Genomic DNA, 25015 nt, shown 5'->3' with positions numbered 1-25015 from the left:
CTGTCTATAAACTCACAATTAAACTAGAAAAAGAACAACAAATGAAGCCCAAAGTAAGTATAGGACATAATAAAGATTAGAGCAGAAATAAAATTGAGGAGAATAAAACAATAGAATCAGTGAAACCAGGAGGTGGTTCTTCAAGAAAATAAACTCCTAGCCAGACATGAAAGAAAAGAGTGTAAACATGTAAACAATTATAAACGAAAAAGGAATAATCACCATGGACACCACAAAAATACAAAGAATTAGAGAATACTATGAAAAGTTATGTGCCAACAAATTGGATGACCTAGAAGAAATAGACAACTTTGTAGATAAACACAACCTTCCAAGACTGACCCAGGAAGAAACAGAAAATCTGAACAAACCAATTGCCAGCAATGAAATTGAATTGGTAATTTAAAAAACCACCTGAAAAACAAAACGCATGGCCCAAATGGCTTCACTGATGAATTTAGCAAACATTTAAAGACGAGATACTACAGACCTTTCTTAAGTATTCCAAAAGGAGGGAATGTTTCCAAACTCATTCTATGAGGCCACCATCACTATAATAGCAAAATCAGACAAAGACACCACAGAAAAATAAAATTATACACAGTTATTCCTGATGAACGTACATGAAAAGATTCTCAACAAAATAATAGCAAACAATTCAAAAAGACATCAATAAAGTCATCATGACCAAGTGAGGTTTTTTCCCATGGATGCAAGGATGTTACAATATTCATAAATCCATCAATGTCATACATCACATCAGCAAAAAAGACAAAAATCACATGATAATCTCAAAAGATGCTAAAAAAGCATTTGACAAAATTCAACATCCCTTCATGATAAAAACTCTTAACAAAATGGATATAGAGGTTACATACCTCAAATAACCAAGAGCCAACATCATATTTAACTGCAAAAAGCTAAAAGCTTTCCTTTAAAATCAGGAACAAGACAAGGATGCCCACTCTCCCCACTTTTATTCAGCACAGTCCTGGAGGTCCTAGCCACAGCAATCACAACACAGAGATAAAAGGCATCCAGATTGGTAAGGAAGAATCTAAACTGTCACTGTTTGCAGATGACATCATGTTGTACATAAAAAACCCTAAAGAGTCCATGAAAAAACTCTAAGAACTAATAAATGAATTCAAATTTGCAGGATTCAGAATTAATACACAGAAATCTGTTGTGTTCCTATCTACTAATAATGAATTAGCAGAAAGAAATCATAATTCCATTTACAATTGCATCAAAAAGAATAAAATACCTAGGAATGAATCTAAGGAAGGAGATGAAAGACCTTTACTCTGAAAACTACAAGACACCCACAGAAATTAAGGAAGGCACCAATAAATGGAAATCTATCCCATGCTCATCGATAGGAAAAATTAATATTGTCAAATGGCCATCCTGCCTAAAGCGAAAACAGGTTCAATGCTATCCCTTTCAAAATACTAACAGCATTCTTCAAAGAACTAGAACAAATAGTTTTAAAATTCATATGCAAGCACAGAAGATCCCGAATAGCCAAAACAATCCTGAGAAGGAAGAATAACGCTGGGGGATTACGTTCCCTCACTTCAAGTTCTATGACAAAGCCTAGGAAATCAAAACAGTTTGATATACTGGCACAAGAACAGACCCATAGATCAGTGGAAGAGAATAGAGAGCCCAGATACAAACCCACATATATATTGTCAATTAATATATGATAAAGGACCCATGAATATACAGTGTGGAAAAGACAGTCTTCAAAACTGGTGTTGGGAAAATTGGTTAGCTACATGTAAGAGAATGAAACTGAATAAGACACACACACAAAAGCAAACTTGAAATGGATCAAAGACCTGAATATAAGTCATGAAACCATGAAACTCTTAGGAAATGTGGCCAAAACCTCTTGAATATAAACATGAGCAAGTTTCTCCTGAACACATCTCCTCAAGCAGGGGAAACAAAATCAAGAATGTACAAGTGGGACTACATCAAACTAAAAAGCTTCTGTACACCAAAGGACACTATCAGCAGAACAAAAAGACACCCTACAGATTGGGAGATATATTCAAAAACAACATATCCAATAAGGGGTTAATATCCATTATTAAAAAGAACTCATATGCCTCAACACCCCAAAGAACAAATAACCCAATTAAAAAATGGACTGAGGATCTGAACAGACACTTGTCCAAAGAAGAAATTCAGATGGCTAACAAGCACATAAAAAGATGATCCACATCACAGATCATCAGGAAAATCCACATTGAAACCACAATGAGATACCACCTTACACCTGTTATCACTGTCTAAAAATCAAGAGAGAGGGAGATTAAAGATGGTAGTGTGAGACGTGAGACAGAAACTTCCTCCCAAAACAACATATAATATGAAAAGATAGTTAATACAACTAATGCTGAAAAAGCAACAGGAAATAAGGCTGTGCCAGACTGCATACACCTGGAGAAAAGAACAAACCTCACGGAACAGGGTAATTACGAAAGCCATGATCTGGAGGGACCCAAGCCCATCCCCAACCCCAGCTCACTGGCAGGAGGAAGAGACATGGAGCAGGAGAGGGTGAAGGCCTAGGGCTACTGAACATCCAGCCCTGGAGATCTGCCCTAGGAGCAGAAACCTACATTACTTGGTGCTCTGGAGATTAGTGTGGTTGGAAAGCTAAGACAGGCAGAATACCCAGAGAGACTGAGACTCCAGCTGCTTGGGGAAAACAGGGATCCACAAACGGCCGCTCTGGGACAAAAGAAAGGTGGGCAGTCTGAAAGACTTCCTAACAGCGAGAGAGCTGCTAAAGGCCTTCCACCCAGCTGGCACCAACTCACAAACTGGCTGCGCTGCCCTTGCGCCAGGCCAGCGAAAGGGAGGCCCAACCTACAGCAGCTACGTGAGCAAACCTTAGAGGCTGCTTTACTTACATGCTTGGCCCACTGTCCCTGAAAATACAGACAGGCAGTGTAGCCAGGAAGCAGGAAACAGCTCTTTCCTCCTGACAGGCACCAGTGTCACTCCCCTGTGTCCCCTGACATCATTCCAGGGCCTGAGCAGCTCTACAGAGTAGAGCTTCTGGGCACTTAATGGTGCCACATACAAATATGAAACATCACAGGAACCTGGTTCAAACCAAATTCCCACAAACACCAAAAAGAGGACCAAGTAAACAACTCATCAATCTTCCTAAAAGAGGTTTCAAAATAAAAATTATATGCACATCAAGAGGAAAAGATGGCGGCGTGTGTAGGGTAGCAGAAATCTCCTCCCCAAACCATATATATTTTGAAAATACAGCAAATACAACTATTCCTACAAGAGTGACCAGAGGTATCGGTACACCAGGCAGTCTATGTCAGCAAGAACCCAACATCTCATGGAAAAGGGTAAGGTACAAAGCCACCACCCAGCGGGCCCTGAACACTTCCCCCATGACAGCTCACTGGCAGGAGGAAAAGAATCAGAGCAGGGAGGGAGTGGAAGCACAGGACTGCTAACTAACCAGCCCTAGTAATCTGGCCCTGGAGCACAGACACATATTGCATGGTGCTCTGGGTATTAGAGGACTGGAAAAGCAAAATCTGAGACTAAGACTGCAAACAGGTTCCCACAGCCAGCTGCCCTGGGACAAAAGAAAAGCAGGCACTTTTAAAGTCTTAAAGGGACACGGGTTTAGCTGGTGGACAAAATCATCCTGTCACACTCAGGCTGGGAACTTTAAGGAACTTGAAGTGCCCTATCACCCTGGGTGGCAACAGAGCTCCGAAGACCCTCAGGGCAATAAGCACCCTACCATTCCTTTTCCCCACTGGCACCTATGAGAAACCGTCTGTCCCTGCCATTGCTGCAGATTACCCAGAGAGCAGCCCCACCTACAACAACCACACAGCTTAACACAGAGGTTTCTCCCTGTGCACGGCTAACTGGCCCAGACCCTGAGGCTGCTCCCGGCGCATGGTTCACTGGCACAGACAGCAGACATGGGTGCAGAGACCGGAAGGCATGAAGGGGCTTTGTTCCAGCAGCAGAACACGTGCCACACCTGCAACCCACGCCAGTGCCCTAGGCCACCCTGCCCATGGCAGCTCAGGGGATTAACCAAAAGGCTGCTCCCTGCATGGCGTTGAGTGGCACAGACAGAGGAGACAGGCAAAGAGAATGGGGGGCACGAAGGGCCTTTGTTCTCATGACACAACGCGTGCTGCTGGCCTGCAACCCCCGCTAGTGTGCTAGGCCATCCCAAAGGCTGCCATATCCATGGGATTAACCTAGAGGCTGCTCCCAGCACGTGGTTAACTGGCACAGACAGCGGAGACAGGCACTGAGACCGGGAGACACGAAGAGGCTTTCTCCTTGTGGCAGACAAATGTGATGGTAGCCTGCGACCCCCACCAGTGCCCTAGGTCATCCCTAAGGCCACCCCGCCCACAACAGTTTAGGGCATTAACCCAGAGGCCCCTCCCTATGTGCAGTTAACTCGCATAGACTGGAGACAGGCAAGGCAACTGGCAAGCAGAAATGGACTTTGTTCTCCCAGCTGATACATGCACCACTCATCAGCGACCACTCCCATCACCATGAAAAGACAGAAGAACCTTGTTCAATCCAAAATCCCTCAAACACCAGAAAGAGGGCTTGGTGAGACTGAAATCACCAATCTTCCTGAAAGAGATTTCAAAATAAAAATCAAGCATGCTGATGGACCTGCAGAGAAATATGCAAGAACTAAGGGATGAATTCAGGAGGGAGATAACAAATGAGACAAACAATGGAAGGATTTAAGAGCAGATAGATGAGGTGGAGGAAAATGTTAATGGAATAGAAATCTGAGAACAGGAATACACAGAAGCTGAGGCAAAGAGAGAAAAAGATTCTCTAGGAATGAAAAAATATTAAGAGAATTGTGTGACCAATCCAAACAGAAAAAATATTTACATTAGAGGGTTACCAGAAGAAGAAGAGAGAGAAAAAGGGATAGTGTCTATGAAGAAATAATTGCTGAAAAATTCCCCGGTCTGGGGAAGGAAATAGTCTCTCAGGCCTTGGAAGTCCACAGATCTCCCACCACAAGGGACACAAGGAGGACAACACCAAGACATAAAATTATTAAAATGGCAAAGGTCAAGGACAAGGACAGAGTACTAAAAGCAGCTAGAGAGAGAAAAAAGATCACCTACAAAGGGAAACCCATCAGACTTCTCAGCAGAAACCTTACAGGCAAAAGGGAATGGCATGATGTATTCAACGCAATGAAACAGAAGGGCTTCGAACCAAGAATACTCTACCCGGCATGGTAATCATTTCAGTTTGAAGGAGGGATTAAACAATTCCCAGATAAGCAAAACTTGAGGGAATTTACCTCCCACAAACCATCTCTGTAGTGTATTTTAAGGGGACTGCTCTAGGTGGAAGTATGCCCAAGGCTAAATAGCTGTCACCAGAGAAAATAAAACCACAACAAAGGAGTAGACCTATTAAATACTAACTAAATGCAAAATTAAATCAGCTGTCCACAAAGTCAGTCAAGGGATACACAAAGAGTACAGAATAAGACACCTAATATATAAAGAGTGGAGGAGGAAGAAAAAGAAGGGAAAAGAAAAAAAGAATCATCAGACAGTGTTTATAATAGCATAGTAAGTCATATATGTTAGATGGTTAGATAGTAAAGAAGCTGCCCTTGAACCTTTGGTAACCACGAATCCACAGCTTACAATGGCAATAAGTACATATCTATTGATAATCACCCTAAATGTAAATAGTCTGAACACGTGAATCAAGACACACAGTTACAGAATGGATAAACAAAACAAGACCCATCTATATGCTGCCTATAAGAGACTCACCTCCAACCCAAAGACATACACAGACTTAAAGTGAAGGGATGGAAAAAGATATTTCAGGCAAACAACAGGGAGAAAAAAAGCAGGTGTTGCTGTACTTGTATCACACAAAATAGACTTCAAAACAAAGTAACAAGAGACAAAGAAGGACATTACATAGTGATAAAGGGGTCAATCCAACAGGAGGATATAACCATTATAAATGTCTATGCACCCAACACAAGAGCACTGACATATGTGAAACAAATACTAACAGAATGAAAGGAGGAAATAGAATGCAATGCATTCGTTTTAGGAGACTTCAACACACCACTCACTCCAAAGGACAGATCAAACAGACAAAATAAGTAAGGACACAGAGGCACTGAAAAACATATTAGAACAAATGGACCTAACAGACATCTACAGAACACTCCACCCAAAAGCAGCAGGATACACATTCTTCCCAAGTGCACATGGAACATTTTCCAAAATAGACCACATACTAGGCCACAAATAGAGCCTCAGTAAATTCAAAAAGATTGAAATTGTACCAACCAACTTCTCAGATCACAACGGTATAAAACTAGAAATAAATTGCAAAAAGAAAAAGACTCATAAACACATGGAGGCTTAACAACATGCTCTTAAATAAACAATAGATCAATGACCAAGTTAAAACAGAGATCAAGCAATATATGGAAACAAATCAAAGGAATAGCACAACGCCCCACTTCTGTGGGATGTAGTGAAGGCAGTTCTAAGAGGAAAGTATATAGCAATCCAGACCTATTTAAAGAAGGAAGAACAATCCCAATTGAATAGTCTAAATTCACAAGAAAATAAAAGTCTACACACATAAACAGAATCAGAAATAAGAATGGAAAAATCACTATGGATACCACAGAAATACAAAGATTTATTTGAGAATACCATGAAAAATTATATGCTAACAAACTGGATAATCTAGAAGAACTAGACAACTTTTAAGAATAACACAACCCTACAAGACTGACCCAGGATGAAACAGAAAATATAAACAGACCAATTACTGAAATAGAATCAGTAATGAAAAATTCTACCCAAGAACAAAAGCCCCGGACCGGATGGATTCACCGCTGAATTTTATGAGACATTTAGAAAAAACATAATACTACCATTCTCCTTAAAGTTTTCCAAAAATTAGAAGATGAGGGAATACTTCCAAACTCATTCTATGATGCTGGCTCATTCTATGAAGCCAGCATCACTCTAATACCAAAACCAGGCAAAGACACCACAAAAAAAGGAAACTACAGACCAATATCCCTGATGAACATAGATGCAAAAGTACTCAACAAAATATTAGCAAACCGAATTCAAAAATACATCAAGAGGATCAATCATACACCATGATCAAGTGGGATTCATCCCAGGAATGCAAGGATGGTACAACATTCGAAAATCCATCAACATCATCCACCACATCAACAAAAAACGACAAAAATCACATGATCATTTCCATAGATTCTAAAAAAGCATTCAACAAAATTCAACATCCATTCATGATAAAAACTCTCAACAAAATGGGTATAGAGGGCAAGTACCTCAGTGTAATAATGGCCATATAGGACAAACCCAACAGCCAACATCACACCTAACAGCAAGAAGCTGAAAGCCTTTCCTTTAAGATAGGGAACAAGACAAGGATGCCCTCTCTCCCACTTTCATTTACCATAGTAGTTCTAGAGAAGTTAAACTTTCACTCTTTGCAGATGACATGATATTGCACATTAAAAAACACTATAAAGAGTACCTACAACATTCTTTGATGACCTAGAGCAAATAGTTGTAAAATTCATATGGAACCACCAAAGACCCTACATAGCCAAAGCAGTCCTGGAAGGAAGAATAAAGCTGAGGGGATTACACTGCCTGACTTCAAGCTCTACTACAAAGCCACAGTAACCAAGACAATTTGGTACTGGCACAAGAACAGACCGGTAGATCAGTGGAACAGCATAGAGAGCCCAGATTTAAACCCACATATATATGGCAAATTAATGTACAATAAAGGAGCTATGGATATACAGTGGGGAAATGGTAGCCTCTTCAACATCTGGTGTTGGCCAAACTGGTTAACTACATGTAAAAGAATAAAACTGGATTATTTTCTAACTCCATACACAAAAGTCATCTCAAAAAGGATCAAAGACCTGAATGTAAGTCATGAAACCATAAAACTCTTAGATGAAAACATAGGCAAAACTCTTGAATATAAACATGAGTAACTTTTTCCCAAACACATCTCCTCGGGCAAGGAAAATAGAAGCAAAAATGAACAAATGGGAGTCTACATCAAACTAAAAAGCTGTAGAGCAAAGGACACCATCAGCAGAACAAAAAGGCATCCTACAGCATGGGAGAATATATTTGTAAATGACATATCCGACAAGGGGTTAACATCCAAAATATATAAAGAACTCACCTGTCTCAACACCCAAAAAGCAAATAACCCGGTTAAAAAATGGGTGGAGGATATGAACAGACAATTCTCCAAAGAAGAAATTCAGATGGCCAGCAGACACATGAAAGGATGCTCCACATCACTAAGCATTAGGGAAATGCAAATTAAAACCACAATGAGATATCACCTCACACCAGTAAGGATGGCCAGCATCAAAAAGACTAAACAACAAATGCTGGCGAGGATGCAAAGAAAGGGGAACCCTCCTATACTGGTGGTGGAAGGTAAATTAGTTCAGCGATTGTGGAAAACAATATGGATTTTCCTCAAAAAACTAAAAAGTAAAATGCCATTTGATCCAGGAATTCCATTCTTAGGAATTTACCCAAAGAAAACAGGTTCTCAGATTGAAAAAGACATATGCACCCCTATGTTTCTGGCAGCACTATTTACAATAGCCAAGATATGGAAGCAACCTAAGTGTCCATCAGTGCATGAATGGATAAAGCAGAGATGGCACATATACACAATGGACTACTATTTAGCCATAAGGAAGAAACAAATCCTACTATTTGCAACAACATGGATGGAGCTAGAGGGTATTACGCTCAGTGAAATAAACCAAGTGGAGAAAGACAAGTACCGAATGATTTCCCTCATTTGTGGAATATAACAGCAAAGCAAAACTGAAGGAACAAAACAGCAGCATACTCACAGACTCCAAGAAGGGCCTAGTGGTTATCAAAGGTGGTAGGTGGGGAAGGGCAGGTGGGGGGAGGGAAAAGGGGATTGAGGGGTATTATGACTAGTATATGTGGTGAGAGGCTCATGGGGAAGACAGTGTAGCTCAGAAAAAACAAGTAGTGATTCTGGCATCTTACTGCTCTGATGGATAGTGACTTCAGTGGGGTATGGGGGGCACTTTATCAATGGGTGAATGTAGTAATGACAATGTTTTTCATGTGAAACCTACATGAGAGTGTATATCAGTGGTACCTTAGTGAAAATAAATAATCAAACAAATAAAAATAAAAGAAACTACAAATGCTGGCCAGGGTGCAGAGAAAAGTGGAACCCTTATACACTTGGTGGCAATGTAAAGTGGTAAAACCATTGCAGAAAGCATTTGTGGAGGTTCCTCTAAAAATCAAAAATAGAAATACATTTGACCCAGTAATTCCACTTACAGGAATTTACCCAAGGAAAACAAGAGCCCTGATTCGGAAAGACACATGCACCCTGTTAGGCTGGAGAAAGGAAAAACAAGGACATGCAAAGAGAACAGAGAGATGCCATAGGGGGAGAACAGACCAGACCCCAAAGTCTGTGCCGTATATGGAAAGGGGACAGCTCTCCTTGAATTCCATCCAGATGTGCCAACTAAGACCTGGATGTCAGCCTCCTCCCTCTTGGAAGGAAAAAAAGTTTCTAGTTGTCTATTATGTCACCTTTAGCCAATCATACCTCTCCACGCCCCCTAGGATAGCTTGCCCACTCCTCCCCCTCCTAATCCCTTATAAGCCCCCCACCTCCCTAACGGGGGTATGACTTCTCTGGCCACAGAACCTCACCCAGGGGTATTTAAATAAATTACCTGCCCTTTGTTGCCTCTCTTTGCCTGCTTATTCCGGCTAGAGTTTATCTTACATATGGTGCCAAAACGTGGGAGGAGTGTGAGCGTGGGGCCCCAACCAGCCACCGGAGGCCCTGCACCCTCTTTCCCCGACCCGGGACCTCAGCCTGCTCTCCGCTGCCTAGACTGTTTTCCGGTGAGTCCCTCAGTTTCCCCCGGTCTGCTTCCCTTCCTAACTCTGTTTCAGCTGGTCCGTCCGAAATCGTAGCTACGTCCAGGTCTGGGCATTCAGCCCATCTGTTGCGAGTATCCAGGATACTCGCGCGCCCCTGGCCCTGCGGTGGGGGAGACGTCCCTCACCCAGGCTCCCAGGCCGTCTCCCCTGACTTGGTGCGCTTAGGACGCTGGACACTTCTCTCAGCGGGATTTTTTTTGGGAAGTGGGAGCAGACATGAGGAACCAGCCCATGAAAGCAGAGGCTCAGACCCCGCTGCGGTGTCTCATTTCTAATCTGGCTACTTTGTTTGTCCTGGGAAGTCCGCAAACGGAAGTTAGTCTTCCTTCGCTCTGAGGCCGGGCCTCAGTATCCCTTAGACAACCAATCTCGCTGGCCCCCTGAGGGAACTTTTGATTTTAGCCTCCTCACCTACTTAACTAATTATTACCACCAGAGCAGAAAGTAGAGTGAAATCCCATATGTGCAGGCTTTTTGGACTTTGCACTCCCGTCAAAACCTTTATGTTAAGTGTTCTATAACTCAGGTCCTCCTAGCCTGATCTCCAGTTAAAGATGGTCAGCCCCTTACTCTGCTCAGTCCTTCCTTTTCAGATCCGCCAGAAAACCTCAGTTGCCCAACTCCCACAGCTTGCAATCCCCTCCCCCTCTCTCCACCACCATCTTTAAGTCCTTTGTCTTCCCACGTGTCGCCTCCATCTTAAAGTCCTGCATTCTCAACCATGCCATTGTCCTGCTCTCTTCCGGTGGCTGCACCACCCCCTTCCTCTCTCCTTCCACCTTCACCGCCCTCTTCCCCCGCCAGAACACGCCCCTCCTGCCCTCTAGTTCCAGAAGCCACAGACAAGAAGTTAAGAAGAAAGAAGGCAATTGAGTATTAGAAACTCAAATCTTTATGTCAGTTTGTCTGTGTATATGTTTTTATATGAAAAGTGTTGCTGACTAGTTGTTGTATCCCAGTTTGTACGTTTGTGTGTCTAAGTGTATAAATGAAAAATATTTTATTTAAAAACAAGCGCTTGTGAAGATTGAGCATTCTAGAACTTCCAGAGAATCTAGTAAAAATTGTTAAGCATTGATGCTAATTTGAGTTTAGCTGAAGCAGGCATGTCCTTGTTATCAGCTGCCTAAGTTTACCTAACGTCATTTAAGTCAATGTTATCTGCTAAATCTTTTAAGAATAAAATGCTTAAAAGCTTAGCTTTGTCTAACATTCAGTAAAAGTTTTGTAAGTAATCTAGCATAGTTGCTAAAAATAAGTAAACAAGCCTAGCAAATAAATATCTTAATAATAATAATACTGTATTAATGTATAACACTATATATATATGCAAACAGCCTGAGAATTTTTGTAGTAAACAAAATTCTTAAAGTTTGCTAAGTTATATAGACATATTTTGTGCCTAATAAGAAATTGTGCTATAAAGCACATTTCCAAAAATGATAATATACGTTCATAAATGTATCAATCTGAAGAATGCTAGTTGTAACAGTTTACAGTAGCCTATTTTTCAGTGTTCACTGAACGTTAAAGTAATAGTTTTAAGTTCTGATCAAAACTACTTAAAGTAGTAAGGAAAACATTTCTGCATGCTAAAAAATATGTCTTTTGATAAAAGAAAGTTGTAAAGAGTTTGTAGAAGAATTTAAAATGATCATGCTATATAAAATTAAAGCAAATGAGTCTCAGTTTCAAGTACACAGCAAAATTACAATTTTGTTTTCAGTTAAAAAGACAAAGTTTTCTTAACTGTTAGCTCTTAATATTGAAAGATTGCAGAAAGTTCTTCTAATTGTTTTATCAAAGCAGTTTCTTATGCTTAAAGTCTCAGTGAGTTGTTGGAGTCTTTAAGAAAATGAGATCTTAATATTAAGAGGACTAAAAGCTAAACTTTGATAACTGTGTAACCTTTATTTGCCTTTGAAGTACTTTGTTGTCATTCTAGTTAATTAGATAAGTGTTGCTTCATAGCAACCTATGGTCCTATTTAAGCAAGTGTCTTAAAACTTTTAACAACTTCCCAAAATCAAATTCAAAAAAGTGCTTTTGCCTCTAGTTAACTCTGATATTTTCCAGAGAGCCCCTAGAACATGTCAGAAAACCTTTTTCTCATTGGAGAAAGTATTTAGCTAATTTAGCTTATTTATCTGATATATAATTACCTGCTTAATTGCCTGGAAGGCACTGTCAAAAGGAATGATGCTAAATTTTGTTACTGAATGTTTTGTGTTACAGAAATATCTGAATTTCCTGCTTTTTGTTTCAAATGTTGTTGATAAAGTGTTTCAAGCTTTTTCTCTTAAGCTGACAACAGTTTAGTAAATCACAATACCTTTATAAGCAGAATTGAAACATTTATCTTTCTCTCTACCTGACCCCTCAAGAATTTAAAAGCTTTCAGTATTTTTATGTTTCATGGCAGTATGTTTATTTGCATAAGTTCAATAAGAACCTGCATTCCTTGTAAGAGGACCAATTAAAAACACACGTTATACTACCAAGGCTTTGACTGGAATGTCATACCTGAGAGACACGTGCATAAACTCAGATGTGGACAGCTTTAAGGAACTAAGGTTGACTTTATAAAGCCAACAAAGCCCCTTGGAAAAACTGGCCTGGTACCTTGCTTACAGGGTTCCCAGCAGCCTTACCAGGTGAATAAAGAAGGTCACTTTCTGGCAGGTCCAAGAACCTCAAGAAGAGAGGAATTCACCCAAATGAACAGGTACTGCAGGCACAACATGATCGCAAGTCCTGCTTGGCTTTCTGGCCTCAAGAGGCCCTTAAAAGTCCAATCTGAAATTCCTTACAAAAGGTTCCAGCAAAGCACATTTAAAAGAGCCTGTGTAATCAATTGCTTTTCTTGCTGCACTTATGCAAATAATCAAGCCAACTGTTAATTATTTTCTTAATCTAGCTACTTCTAATAAAAATAAGGGTGATTTTAGAGAAAAGTATTGTTTCAATAATGCAGTCTTATCTATACTAAATCCCAATACGAGTCATTAAGACATAAACTCGATCCAGAATTCCAGTTCCCTATAATGGCCTGGCTAATGCCCCTACTGGGCCCCTTAATAACAGTTTGTGGTTTACTCTTAGTTGCCCCTTGTGTCCTCAGGTTCCTCCAACAGCAGCTAACCCAGATGACCCGAGTCGCCACCAACCAGATGTGTTACTTCACCGTTACGCACCTCCTCCCACTGAACCCCCTCCTTCAGCCTAATACCAGCCTCAAACCCCCGCGACGCCCCTTGTCAGCCAGAAGTAGCCAGATTGAGTTGTCGCCCATTATGACCAAAAGGCTGGAATGTTAGGCTGGAGAAAGGAAAAACAAGGACATGCAAACAGAACAGAGAGATGCCATAGGGGGAGAACAGACCAGACCCCAAAGTCTGTGCCGTATATGGAAAGGGAACAGCTCTCCCTGAATTCCATCCTGATGTGCCAACTAAGACCCAGATGTCAGCAGCCTCCTCCCTCTTGGAAAGAAAAAAGTTTCTAATTGTCTATTATGTCACCTTTAGCCAATCATACCTCTCCACGCCCCCTAGGATAGCTTGCCCACTTCTCCCCCTCCTAATCCCTTGTAAGCCCCCTACCTCCCTAACCAGGTGTGACTTCTCTGGCCTCTGACAAGAAGGCCACAGGAACCTCACCCCGGGGTATTTAAATAAATTACCTGGCCCTTTGTTGCCTCTCTTTGCCTGCTTATTCCGGCTAGAATTTATCTTACACACCCCTGTTTTTATTGCTGCACCATTAACAATAGCCAAGACATGGGAGCAATCTACTTGTCCATCAGTAGATGAGTGCATAAAGAAGATGTGGTACATATACACAGTGGAATATTATTCAGATATAAAATGAAAAGAAATCTGCCATTTGCAACAACATAGATGGTTCTACAGGGTGTTATGCTCAGTGAAATAAGCCATGCGGAGAAAGACAAATACCAAATGATTTCACTCGTTCGTGGAGTATAAAAACAAAGCAACAAATAGAAGGAACAAAATAACTGTAGACTCAGACACCAAGAAGGGACTGATGGTTACCAAAGGGAAGGGATTGGCAACCATGGTTGGGGAGGGAGAAGAGGATTAAGAGGCACAATAATTCGCAATCACAACATACATAGGTCACAGGGACAGTAATACAGCAGAGAGAATACAATTAATGACTATAACATCTTGCTGTGTTGATAGACAGTGACCACAATGGAGGGGTTGGGGACTTGATAATATGGGTGAATACTGAACCACTGTTGTATATTTGAAACCATTATAAGATTGTATATCAATGATACTTTAATAAATAAAAATAAACAATATGACAACCAAAACACATTCCTTTGTTAGCATATACTTTTGGGTGCAGCAGAAAACATTGCTTATGACTTAGGTAAATAGTTAATAGAGCAAATTGCAAATTTAAAGTACAACTTTTCCAAGGAAAAGGTGTTTACAGGCTGGGGATCTTGGTAGACTCTATTTCAATATTGAAATGCATAAAGAACTACTTTCATGAGCAATTAAAAATGAGAAATACCTACAAAGACATATTCTGAACAGTACGTCACTAAATTTTTTTGTGTGCAAAAGCTGAATAAAAACCACTGACGGAGGGGCCACTGGACAGGAATTAAACCCCGCCAAAACAAATTGGGAGATAGGAAGATAAGGTTATACGGATAGCACCATGCATGAAATCATTAACTCTAGTCTTGAAAAGTGATGGCAAAAGAAGTTAGTTAATTCAAGGCTGCAAATTGGAAATCAAAACCTTTACATTACAGTAAGTACAAGGTGGTAATCATCTTTTATTCTCCAAAGAAGATACATTGATTATATTGTGGCAAAATACTTTTATAAAGCTAACTTCAAGAGTGAACCTCACATCTTTCTTTCACCAAAAATCAAGTGTTTGAAATATGTTATCTTTATTATTAGAATGACAAGTGGTCGTCTACTTAGCATATAGTTTTGGGAAAAAATTATGCTTCATCTGTTCCTTCAGTGTTAAGCAATAGGTTAACAAGGTGTTAGGAAATAACTGATTTTTTTAAAGAAACTCACGTAATGAAGAATATTCTCTGAGAAGTTTATATCACTATGTGATTCTATTAAAAATGATTTGTTAACGAATATTCTTGTATCTTGTATCTGTACAACTTAACAGCTTTAGAGCAGTTTTCTAACCAAAATACAAGCAGTACAGATTCTGGAGCATGCTTATGTGGATTAAAATCCCAATTCTAACACTTATTAATTATGTGATCTTGGGGTTTAGTCAGTCAGTGCATCCCTTTTCTCATGTCAAGTGGAAATGATAGCATTTGCCTCACAATATTATTTTGAGACATAAATGGATTAATTGGGAAAGGCTATATAAGTGATAGCAATACAACCAGTTTTTTAAAACTTTGTCTTTTTAGTGAATCATTTGTTAATAAAAATACCCAGAGAAACTAGAACCTTCACTTCTAGTTTCAGGAACAACTGGTTAATGTTGAGAAAGATTAAATTTTACTGGTTACGTTTTTATAAAAACACTTGTATTTATAAAAAATGAGTTTGAAAATTAATGTCATGATTTAGTAAGCATGGTCAATAATAAATGTCCTCCATTTGGATCTCTGTACCTTTCTCAGATAACCATAGTTTTTAATACTAAGTATAAGAATGAATGAAATTAAATTATTCAAAAATAAGCATATTCAATCATATTGCTATACAGCAGTTATGTTTTACAAATGTATATACTATCAATAATATGTTATATATAAGATTTCAAATAAACATTTTGGACTGTATGCTCAGTGTTTTCTCATACAAGTATAAGAAAAACAAACCCACTGCCATAAGAGTGAACAGCAAACCCCTCTACCTGGCATACTTAGATATTCTATTTAAGTGAGTTACTGCATATTCCATACATGGATTGCCAGCTGGGTATTGGCATTCCTTTATGTTGCATTATTTGGATTATTCTTAATGAGATTTTATAATTCTGTAAACTAATTTCAAAGACATCATAGGAATCATCAGTCCATTGTATCTTGTATATATTTTTCAGCAGTTTTAAAAGGTAATGATAGTGGATCTAATGATTATCAAAGCCTTTTTATTGTCTAGATTTAAAAGAATGGAGCTATTTGCTGTTCAAGGTGTAACTATTAAATCCCAAGCCATTATATACTTTGTGTGTAGTCATTGTACATTTATCTCATTGTTCTCTTAGGAATGTTATTTTGTGTGTGTGTGTGTGTGTATATATACACACACAGGTATGTTGGAAGGTGATAACAGATAATGTTGGGAGGTAAACATTGGAAGGGTGTGTACACATACACACATGAGGTTAGTAGGAATTTTTGTCCCATATGACAGTGAGGGAAAGGGGTTTAGTGATTTAGCCCAAAACCACATGGTTAATACATTATTAAATTTGTATTTGGAGTTAAATGTAGAGAGACAGAATAGCAGTATATACACGTACATACATGTGCATTCATAAGTAATCTGTTTAACACACTACTAACAGATTTATTCTAATAAGACTATTATAAGTTACATTTTTTGTAGAGTCTGTATTGTGTGTATGAGATGGAGAAGACAAAATGTGAAATTATAATGTAGGCCTGTAAGTAGGAAAAGATATACTTTACAAATCTTAGGATCACTTCTGTTTTAAGTAATGTCTACTTCAAATAATGTTGGAAGTTTTTGGCCAGAGGTAGTTTGCTTCGTGTTATGTCCAAGCCCCTGCTAATTTCTAATGCTAGACAGACTACATCAAGGGTAGGTTTCTTTTTCTTCATCTTCTTATATCAGTGCCTATCATGAGTCTAAAATAAAGTAAAGATTCTATTGCTAATACAATAAAATATCTCTCTCTTGCTTTTAACAATTTCATAGTATCATTAGAAAAGCCATGAACACTTGAACTGTAAACAGGATTAGAAATTTCACAAGGAAGTTTGTGACAAATGGCCAAATTCATAGCAGTTTTAAATGTTTAGAGATATAAGATTTTATATACTAAAGGAAGAGGAAAGGGGAAAAGTGACAGAGTGAAGCAAATGTGTGGTATTTAAGCTAAGAAAAATATGAGTACAGGTCATTTCAGATATTGAACATCAGTAGGGGAGCAGATGGTTCAGGGTACAAAGAAAAAACACCCTAAGCTCCCTGGCTGCAATACTTCTGAAAGTCCACAGTAAGTGCAGCTTAGGCAAAGACAGAAATGTTAAAGATGACCATCTGTTGGAATCAAATGATTATATATGTGAATAAAAGAATAGAAGATTGAGATTAATTTGTGGAAGACATTATTTGTCATATAAGGAAGTCATTAGTCTTTATAGATGGTAGGCAAATGCCTGAATTCTTTGTAATAGGAATGTAAATTAATTAGGTACAGATATGTTGGGAGGTGAGCATTGGAAGGGTACCATTGAAGGTAAGAATTTCTCCTAGTGTCCCATTTACATGTCTATTTCTACTATTAGATTACAGCGCAGTTTTCATAAGTAGAAACTTTTGTTTGGTTCTATGTACTAATCTCCTAAAACTGTCTGGACATAGTAGGTATTCAATAAATCTTGATTGCCTGAAGACCATTCAAGAGAGGCTAGTTTAGTAATCCACCTGGCTCCTTGGTGGAGACTAACAACAAATGGAGGGGAAAAAGAACATGGTAAGTAGGGAGCCAGAACTTTATTATATTTGCAGTTTTCCTTAAAAACATACGCTGTAGCAGAGCTGCTCAAAAGTAAGACATTTACCTCAGTAGGATGGCTGGGGCAAATAGTAGTATGTATGCCTATTTATTTTAAAGCTTTTTATGGTACATTATTAAGTCTCATCTAGGTGAGCATTATTTTTTGGTTAGTTACTTTTAAAGGTATTAGAATCAAACAAAACTGAAGCTTAAACCAAGGTAATCTTCCTTGTTTTTCTGCAGATTTTCTTTTAGTGACAAATCATAGTATATTTCTGTATGAATGTCATTTCTATCCTTTTTTCAGTTTCCCTCCTTTAAAATATCTTATTTATATATATGTGCTTTGTAGCTAGCAGTCTGTTTTTCATATCTTATTTAAACCTTAAAAGAACCTTATGTGAGGTTAGTGGGAATTTTTGTCCCATATGACAATTAAGGAAAGGTGTTTTGAATGATTTAGCCCAAAATCACCGTAGCTAATACATGATTATATTTATATTTGGAATAAAGTGTAGAGAGACAGAATAGCAGAGAGTTTGCGAGAGCAGGCTGTGGAATCCACTGGATCTTAGTACTGGTTTCACCACTTGGTAACCCTATGATCTTCAGCGATTTATATAATCTTTTTATGGCTTCAGTTTCCTTGGGTGTAAAATGGGATATCTTACTTTAGTTCATTCATGTAGGTCTGACCTATCTAATTTGAAGCCACTTCCCATATGTGGCTCTTTATTACTCTCTTTCATACTATCCTAATGGTTTTTTATATTAATTACATTTTGAAATAATAGTATTTTGGATATGTTGGGTTACACATGTTATTAAAATTATTGTTAGCTGTTTCTTTTAACTTTTTAACATGTGTCTGCTAGAAAGTTTAAATTACATATATGTGGCTTGTGTTATATTTCTCTTAGACAGTTCTGCTTTAGACCAGGGCTTGGCAAACTACAGACTCCCAAATCCAGCCAGATGCCTATTTTCATAAAATGTTATTGGAACACAGTCATACCCATTCAATTAAATATTTATGTAAAGATTGCTTACTCCTGCTCTAGTTTGCAACTGACAGATGCTCTGTGTTTTCTTTACTTAACAGTGAATATGAGAGACAGTCAGAAAGTAGCTTAGTGGCATAATTAATGAATTACATACTTAAAAGTGGTAAATACTATGGTATGTGGATGATACCTCAATTTTTTTTAAGTGAATTCCAGCCTGGTTTGGTAGATGTAGTAAAGCAGTACATTAAATATGATAGTTAATAATGAGAACATGCAAAGAAACAAACAAATGCAAATCAAGTATGGTGAATGTAAAAAAATTGTTTTAATTTTTCTTTATGTACTCCCATTGTCAAGTATTTTTAATTGCCTCTAAGAAGTCATGCACTTGAGAATATTTGCAAGTAGTTTACTGATAAGAAAACCAATTAACCATCATTTACTGCTTACCCAAACTGTCATTTACACCTTACCCATAAAAAAGACTTATTATCAAGATACACTCTCTTTTTATTTTAAACTTAATAAATAACTGTAAGATAATGTACAATAATACATACATAGCCAATCTCAGTAAATAGTCAAATGAGTAAATACGAAGTATAAATAAAATCACTGCTTTATGAAAATTAGTACTCTTCTGGAAGCTCTTACCTAACTAAAGAAATTGTGTCTTTCTGAAGTTTTTATTTTTAGCAAGCTGTTGAAGGAAGAAAATAGTATTACCAGAAGGGAATTGGAAGGCTCTTCCTAAATGTCCATATCCTGTATGTGTTAAGGTATTTTTTTGTTTAAGGAATTACTAAACATCTACCATATACAAATCCCAGATATTTTCGTATTGCTTTGAAACTGATAAAATATTATCTACTTTGTTCAACTGATTCATTAATTTGTTACATGTAGGGTATGCCCACAATGTGCTTTATGAAATCCGTACACCAATAATCAGTTCATCATTTCCTTCTGAACACAGCAACAGGTTTTTATTTCATTGCTCTGAAAACACCATGTTATACAGTACCTTATTTATTATGTCAGTTAGGATAGCATGTTTCTAAGGGCACAGACTTTGGAGCCAGATAGACCTATTTCCTAATTTGACTCTATTTACCAACTTAATATGACCCAAAACAGCCTATTTAATATTTAACATCTCTAAGTCTCCATTTCCTTGTCTGTATAATGGAATAATACCTTCTCCAGTGAGTTTTTTTTTTAAAGGAATAAAGAAGAAAACAAGTGTAAGGCACTTAGCACATAACAACCACTCAATAAGTTGGAACTTCATATTATTATTGCTCTTTGATGTGTTTTTTAATCAAACATTAAATATTTTTGGTTGTCAGCATTATACATTTCATTATGTATTTGACTGACTCCTGCCTTTTCAAAAACATAATGAAATATTAAGTAACATTCTATTTTGCTTTCAGTCAAAGAAAAATAAGAAGAAATCAAAGTCAGATGCTAAAGCAGTGCAAAACAGTTCACGCCATGATGGAAAGGAAGTTGATGAAGGTACTTGAGCAAGTGAAAGGATTATAGAAAAAATTTTAGTCCTTTTTTACCAAGGTGCATTATATAAAAGCTGCATTTGTTTCACTTAATCTTGTATCCAGCTCTTTTTTAATAACTATAGCTTTTAATCTACAAATATGTAACACTGTTAGTAGACACTATTTAAATTATCTGAATTATTTAAGTATCTAATAGTGCTTTTCCTGAATGGAACTGCCATGAAATTTAAGGTCTGGTTCCTTATCTTGAGAAACTGAAAAGCCATTTGTTTTGCCTTTGTTTCCAGAAGTGATCTGGGTCTTTCCCTGGTACTTGTAAATATACTATCTCTATAAGGCTGTATACAAAATTGTTCGGTAAGCCCCTTATTGTCATTACCAAAAAAAAAATTAATTTATGTTACACTCATCAGTTCTGTCCAGCAAGATAAAAAGATGTATAAAATGACTTACATCTATCATTTTTTTCAAACCATAGATGACAGATTTGATTAAAATTACAAGAACAAATAATGGAAATAATGGCAGTCAGCTGCCTAAAACAACATAGCCTTTAGAATAGATTCTTAGGATAAATTAATATAATCACATGGATTTTAGTTTAACATTTAAACTTATCATATTTTGTGTGCCCCACCCCATTTTCCCCTCCAAAACTACAACTTTTTTGTCTTCCCCTTGCTGAATAATATTTTTTTTTCTGGGGCTATGTCAGGAGCCTGGGAAACTAAAATTAGTCACAGAGAGAAACGACAGCAGCGTAAACGTGATAAGGTGCAGACTGATTCTGGTTCATTGGATTCAACTATCCCTGGGATAGAAAATGCCATCACAGTTACCACCGAGCAAGTTACAACTGCATCATTTCCTGTTGGTTCCAAGAAGAATAAAGGTATATTAGTGGAACATAAGAGTGATACATCAAATCCTACTCCTTTTAATCAGATGTACAAAATACCATTATGTCACAGTCTATTTTGAACTGCTTATTACATCATTGTGCTGATATACCCTTCTTCATGAGAGCATTGTAGACCACATACTGGTTTACCTGATAACCAGCAGTGTTACTTGTTACATACTGCCTAACGAATGGCCTATTAACTTAAAATTGCCTTTCTGCCTTGAGTCACTTGAGAAAATGATGTTGCCTTTCTTTCTCTTCTTTATTGCTTTGCCCCAGCTCTATTACATTTACATTTCTTACATTGGACAAGACACTAATTAAATGGAATTATTTGTCACTATTCTGTATGTTTGTGCTTTCATTCCAAGATGAAACTGGATATTCCATGTTCTGGATATTGCAGGTTCTATCTTGACTTCATATCGCCCTGACTTTTTGAGAATGCCATAGATGTTTGAGTAAAGCTAGACTGGAACTTCAGGGGTTATTAAGCTAATATTCTTCAGATGCTCAAACTATCCAAAATTGAAGGCTTCTTGGTAGCTCTTTATATTGTTAAAATCATTTTTGCCCTGGAGACATCATTCTGCAGTGATACTGTTCAACTTGCTTCTTCTGTCACCTTTTTATTGTCTGCCCACCCCCACTCCAGACCACTTTTTCTCCAAAGCCTTGTTACCTTTTATATTTTTGTTTAATGACTTACTGGAATTTATTGCTTTGATACAGCAATGACTTCTACTTACCCATTCTCACTATCACATATTAGCGAGCCATGCTTTAGCACTTCTATTGGTGACTTTTTCACTGTTTTGAGCATGCCTTCCTTTCTAGCACACTCCTGTGTCATGATGTTTTTTTAATACATTTTGATCATTATGCTTGTTAGTGAAATAATATCTTTGTTATAACATGTATTCTCACCTCATGCCATATTTCCTAAGTCCTGGTCCCAAATACTGACAGAGTTCTTCTTAAATTGATGTGTTTGCTTCCAGGATTGTTGAAAAGGCATCTGGTATTTTGAGAGGTGGCAAAGTTGAATCCAATTACAGAGCCCAGTTCTCTAGTTCCTACTTAAAAGAATCTTGATAACCCTTATAGAACAGCAGATTCTACATACTTGGGCAGTTTTCCAGGTCCTTTATTGGCATTTTAGTTGACTAAAAATATGGTAACTAGAGAAGTCAGTACCTTAAGGACAAGTGAAATATGTTGTGAGTAAAACTGACTCTTTTCCAGTATAACAATTTAGTACTTGAAGGAGCAATTTATTAAAAATATTAAGTAAAATTTAATTTGTATGTTACTCCTAATTTAACATGCATAGTAGACTATTTAGTATTAAATAAATTTTATTTCTATTTCAACCAGGTGATTCTCATCTAAATGTTCAAGTTAGCAACTTTAAGTCTGGAAAAGGAGATTCTACACTTCAGGGTGAGAGAAATTACATGTAACTTAAATTGAAGGCCCATCAACATAGAAACTTATATACATGTCTCTTTCCTCATATGAATGATACAGAAGGAAAAAAAGGCTTAGAAATGATTTTTAATTACTAAAGTAACATAATCACAGTCCAGAGATTTTGGAAAACGGATAAGAAATATCACTCCCACTTCTAACAGTCTTTGGTATGTTCTAGTTGTTTCTCCCCTTCCCCCGTATGTAAAAATATTATTTTAGTAATAGTTTATATGCAATTTTGACTCTTGCTTGCATTATTGAAGCCAATAGAGAAAAGAAGGATTTTTGTTTGAGACTTGGGTTTAATATAGGGACATATGGGATAAAAGACCTTAACCCCTGTTGATTAAGGAAAAAGCCTAATACCTGTAAGCTTCTAAACTGCTTCCTTAACAGTGTCAAATACTTCACAATAGATGGATTATGGTTGAAAGTTAATTCAGTGCTTCACAATTATAAAATATGCTTTATTTAATCATTTATGATAAAGAGTGAATTAAGTAAGTTACCATACCTGAAGACTAAAGAATTATAGTAAAATGTAAATTCAGAAATGAAAAAGCACCTTCTTGTTTCAGGCTTGTTCTTAACACTGCTTTCTTCATTCCCATGGTTCTCAATCCTGGCTACGTATTACAGTCATCTAGGAAGCTTAGGAAAGCAACATATACATGTATGTAAAAAGAAACATGTACTTACATATACATACACACTGATGTGTATCTGTGTGTGTTAGACACACATACACACATACCTATTTGTACATATACCTGCATGCAGATACATGGTGATAACACGACTCCACCCCTAGAGATTCTGGTTTTGTTTGGTCTGGGCTGAGGCTCCAGTGTCTACTTGTAAGAAAATTTTCACTTGATTTTTAATGTGCAGCCAGGTTTTAGAATCACAGCCATATACATAATATAAATATATCAATATTTAAGGAAGTATACATAACTGAGGAGAAGTCTTCATATTCTTTGTGGGTGAGTATTCTGAGTATACCAGAATGTGTTTTTCCTGTTTGTTGTACTTTTCTTTGAGCAAGTCATTCTGCTGTTGAAAACACTATTAATGTATGTATCAAGTTCTAACCTACTCTTAGTTTTTAAATTAAAAGCCGTCATGGTGACCATGTCACTTAAAATTCTTCAATTTTGTCTTTAAGTTCAAGCTGTTTAGAGGACAGTAGGGGGAAAAATGAGTGATAAATATAGAACACCAAGCTATCACAGAAATTTGAAAATATCCTAGTTTTTAATGAAGAGTGCTGTATCAGAATTTAATCTCTATTTTATTTTCTTTAAGTTTCTTCAGGATTGAATGAAAACCTTACTGTAAATGGAGGAGGCTGGAATGAAAAGTCTATAAAACTCTCCTCACAGATAAGTGCAGGTGAAGAGAAGTGGAACTCTGTTTCACCTACTTCTGCAGGCAAGAGGAAAACTGAGCCATCTGCTTGGGGTCAAGACACTGGAGATGCTAATGCAAATGGGAAAGACTGGGGAAGGAGTTGGAATGACCGTTCAATATTTTCTGGCATTGGTAAGAACTGTTAGAAATTTTTTAATTCATTTAAAATTGCTTATCTAGCACATCAGAATTTTCCAGGAATGAAAAAAAGACTCATAAGTAGAAAAATTAATAAAGCCATAGAGAAATAATAGTAATTCATCTCAGATCCTTTGTATGTAACAAACCAGGACCTAAATACACAAATAATAGCATTTACTATTTACTCTTAGAGCTCTCACGTACTTTTACCACTTTTGATTATTAATGTAGTGAATGGATATAATCATGTATTTTTAATGACATAATAAATGTAATATGTGAGCAGATTTTTGATTAATGTCAACAGTTCTCTTGAGTTTACATACAGATGGTAAATGGAAGAACAGTTTATAGCATCCATTAATACAGTGTTTAGCAGTCTGCAAAATGCCTATTTGCAATTGAGGTTTTTTCCTTAATTTTAAAGATAAAGACCAGTAGTTGAGAAACTTACTTTCTGTTGACAGCCATCAAGTTAAAGGCAATTTAATTTCAGGTGTTTGTGTGTACATTTTAGAAAAGAAACCCACACTTATTATGGAAAACTGCAAAAAAAGAAGGAAAAACCCACTGTTCTCACACCACCCAGTGACAACCACTGTTTTTTATATTTCATTATGGGTTTTTTTTCTGCCTTTGTGAATTTTTTTTTTTAATAATCCAAATCAGATATGCCTTTTTATGTTCCCCCTGCCGCTTAATTTTGTAACATAAACATTTTTTCTTTTTGTAAGCATTTGTATTTATTGGTCCTGT

At 37.4% G+C, this 25015-nt stretch overlaps 1 protein-coding gene across 3 annotated transcripts in view; it reads left to right on the top strand.

Annotated features, from left to right (window-relative positions):
• Nucleotides 1-25015, top strand: part of MTDH (metadherin) — a 76870-nt gene that overhangs the window by 28046 nt on the left and 23809 nt on the right. For all 3 annotated transcript variants that reach the window (XM_036875642.2, XM_036875626.2, XM_036875634.2), the window contains exons 3-6: nucleotides 20245-20329; nucleotides 21044-21220; nucleotides 22610-22675; nucleotides 24014-24250. In XM_036875642.2, coding sequence (XP_036731537.1) covers nucleotides 20245-20329; nucleotides 21044-21220; nucleotides 22610-22675; nucleotides 24014-24250 — 565 coding nt within the window. The remainder of the gene's footprint in view (nucleotides 1-20244; nucleotides 20330-21043; nucleotides 21221-22609; nucleotides 22676-24013; nucleotides 24251-25015) is intronic.

Source organism: Manis pentadactyla, chromosome 3 (assembly GCF_030020395.1).
Source record: "Manis pentadactyla isolate mManPen7 chromosome 3, mManPen7.hap1, whole genome shotgun sequence".
Lineage (NCBI taxonomy): Eukaryota > Metazoa > Chordata > Mammalia > Pholidota > Manidae > Manis > Manis pentadactyla.
The sequence above is the reverse complement of the archived record's forward strand: the minus strand, read 5'-3'. Positions and strand labels throughout refer to the sequence as shown.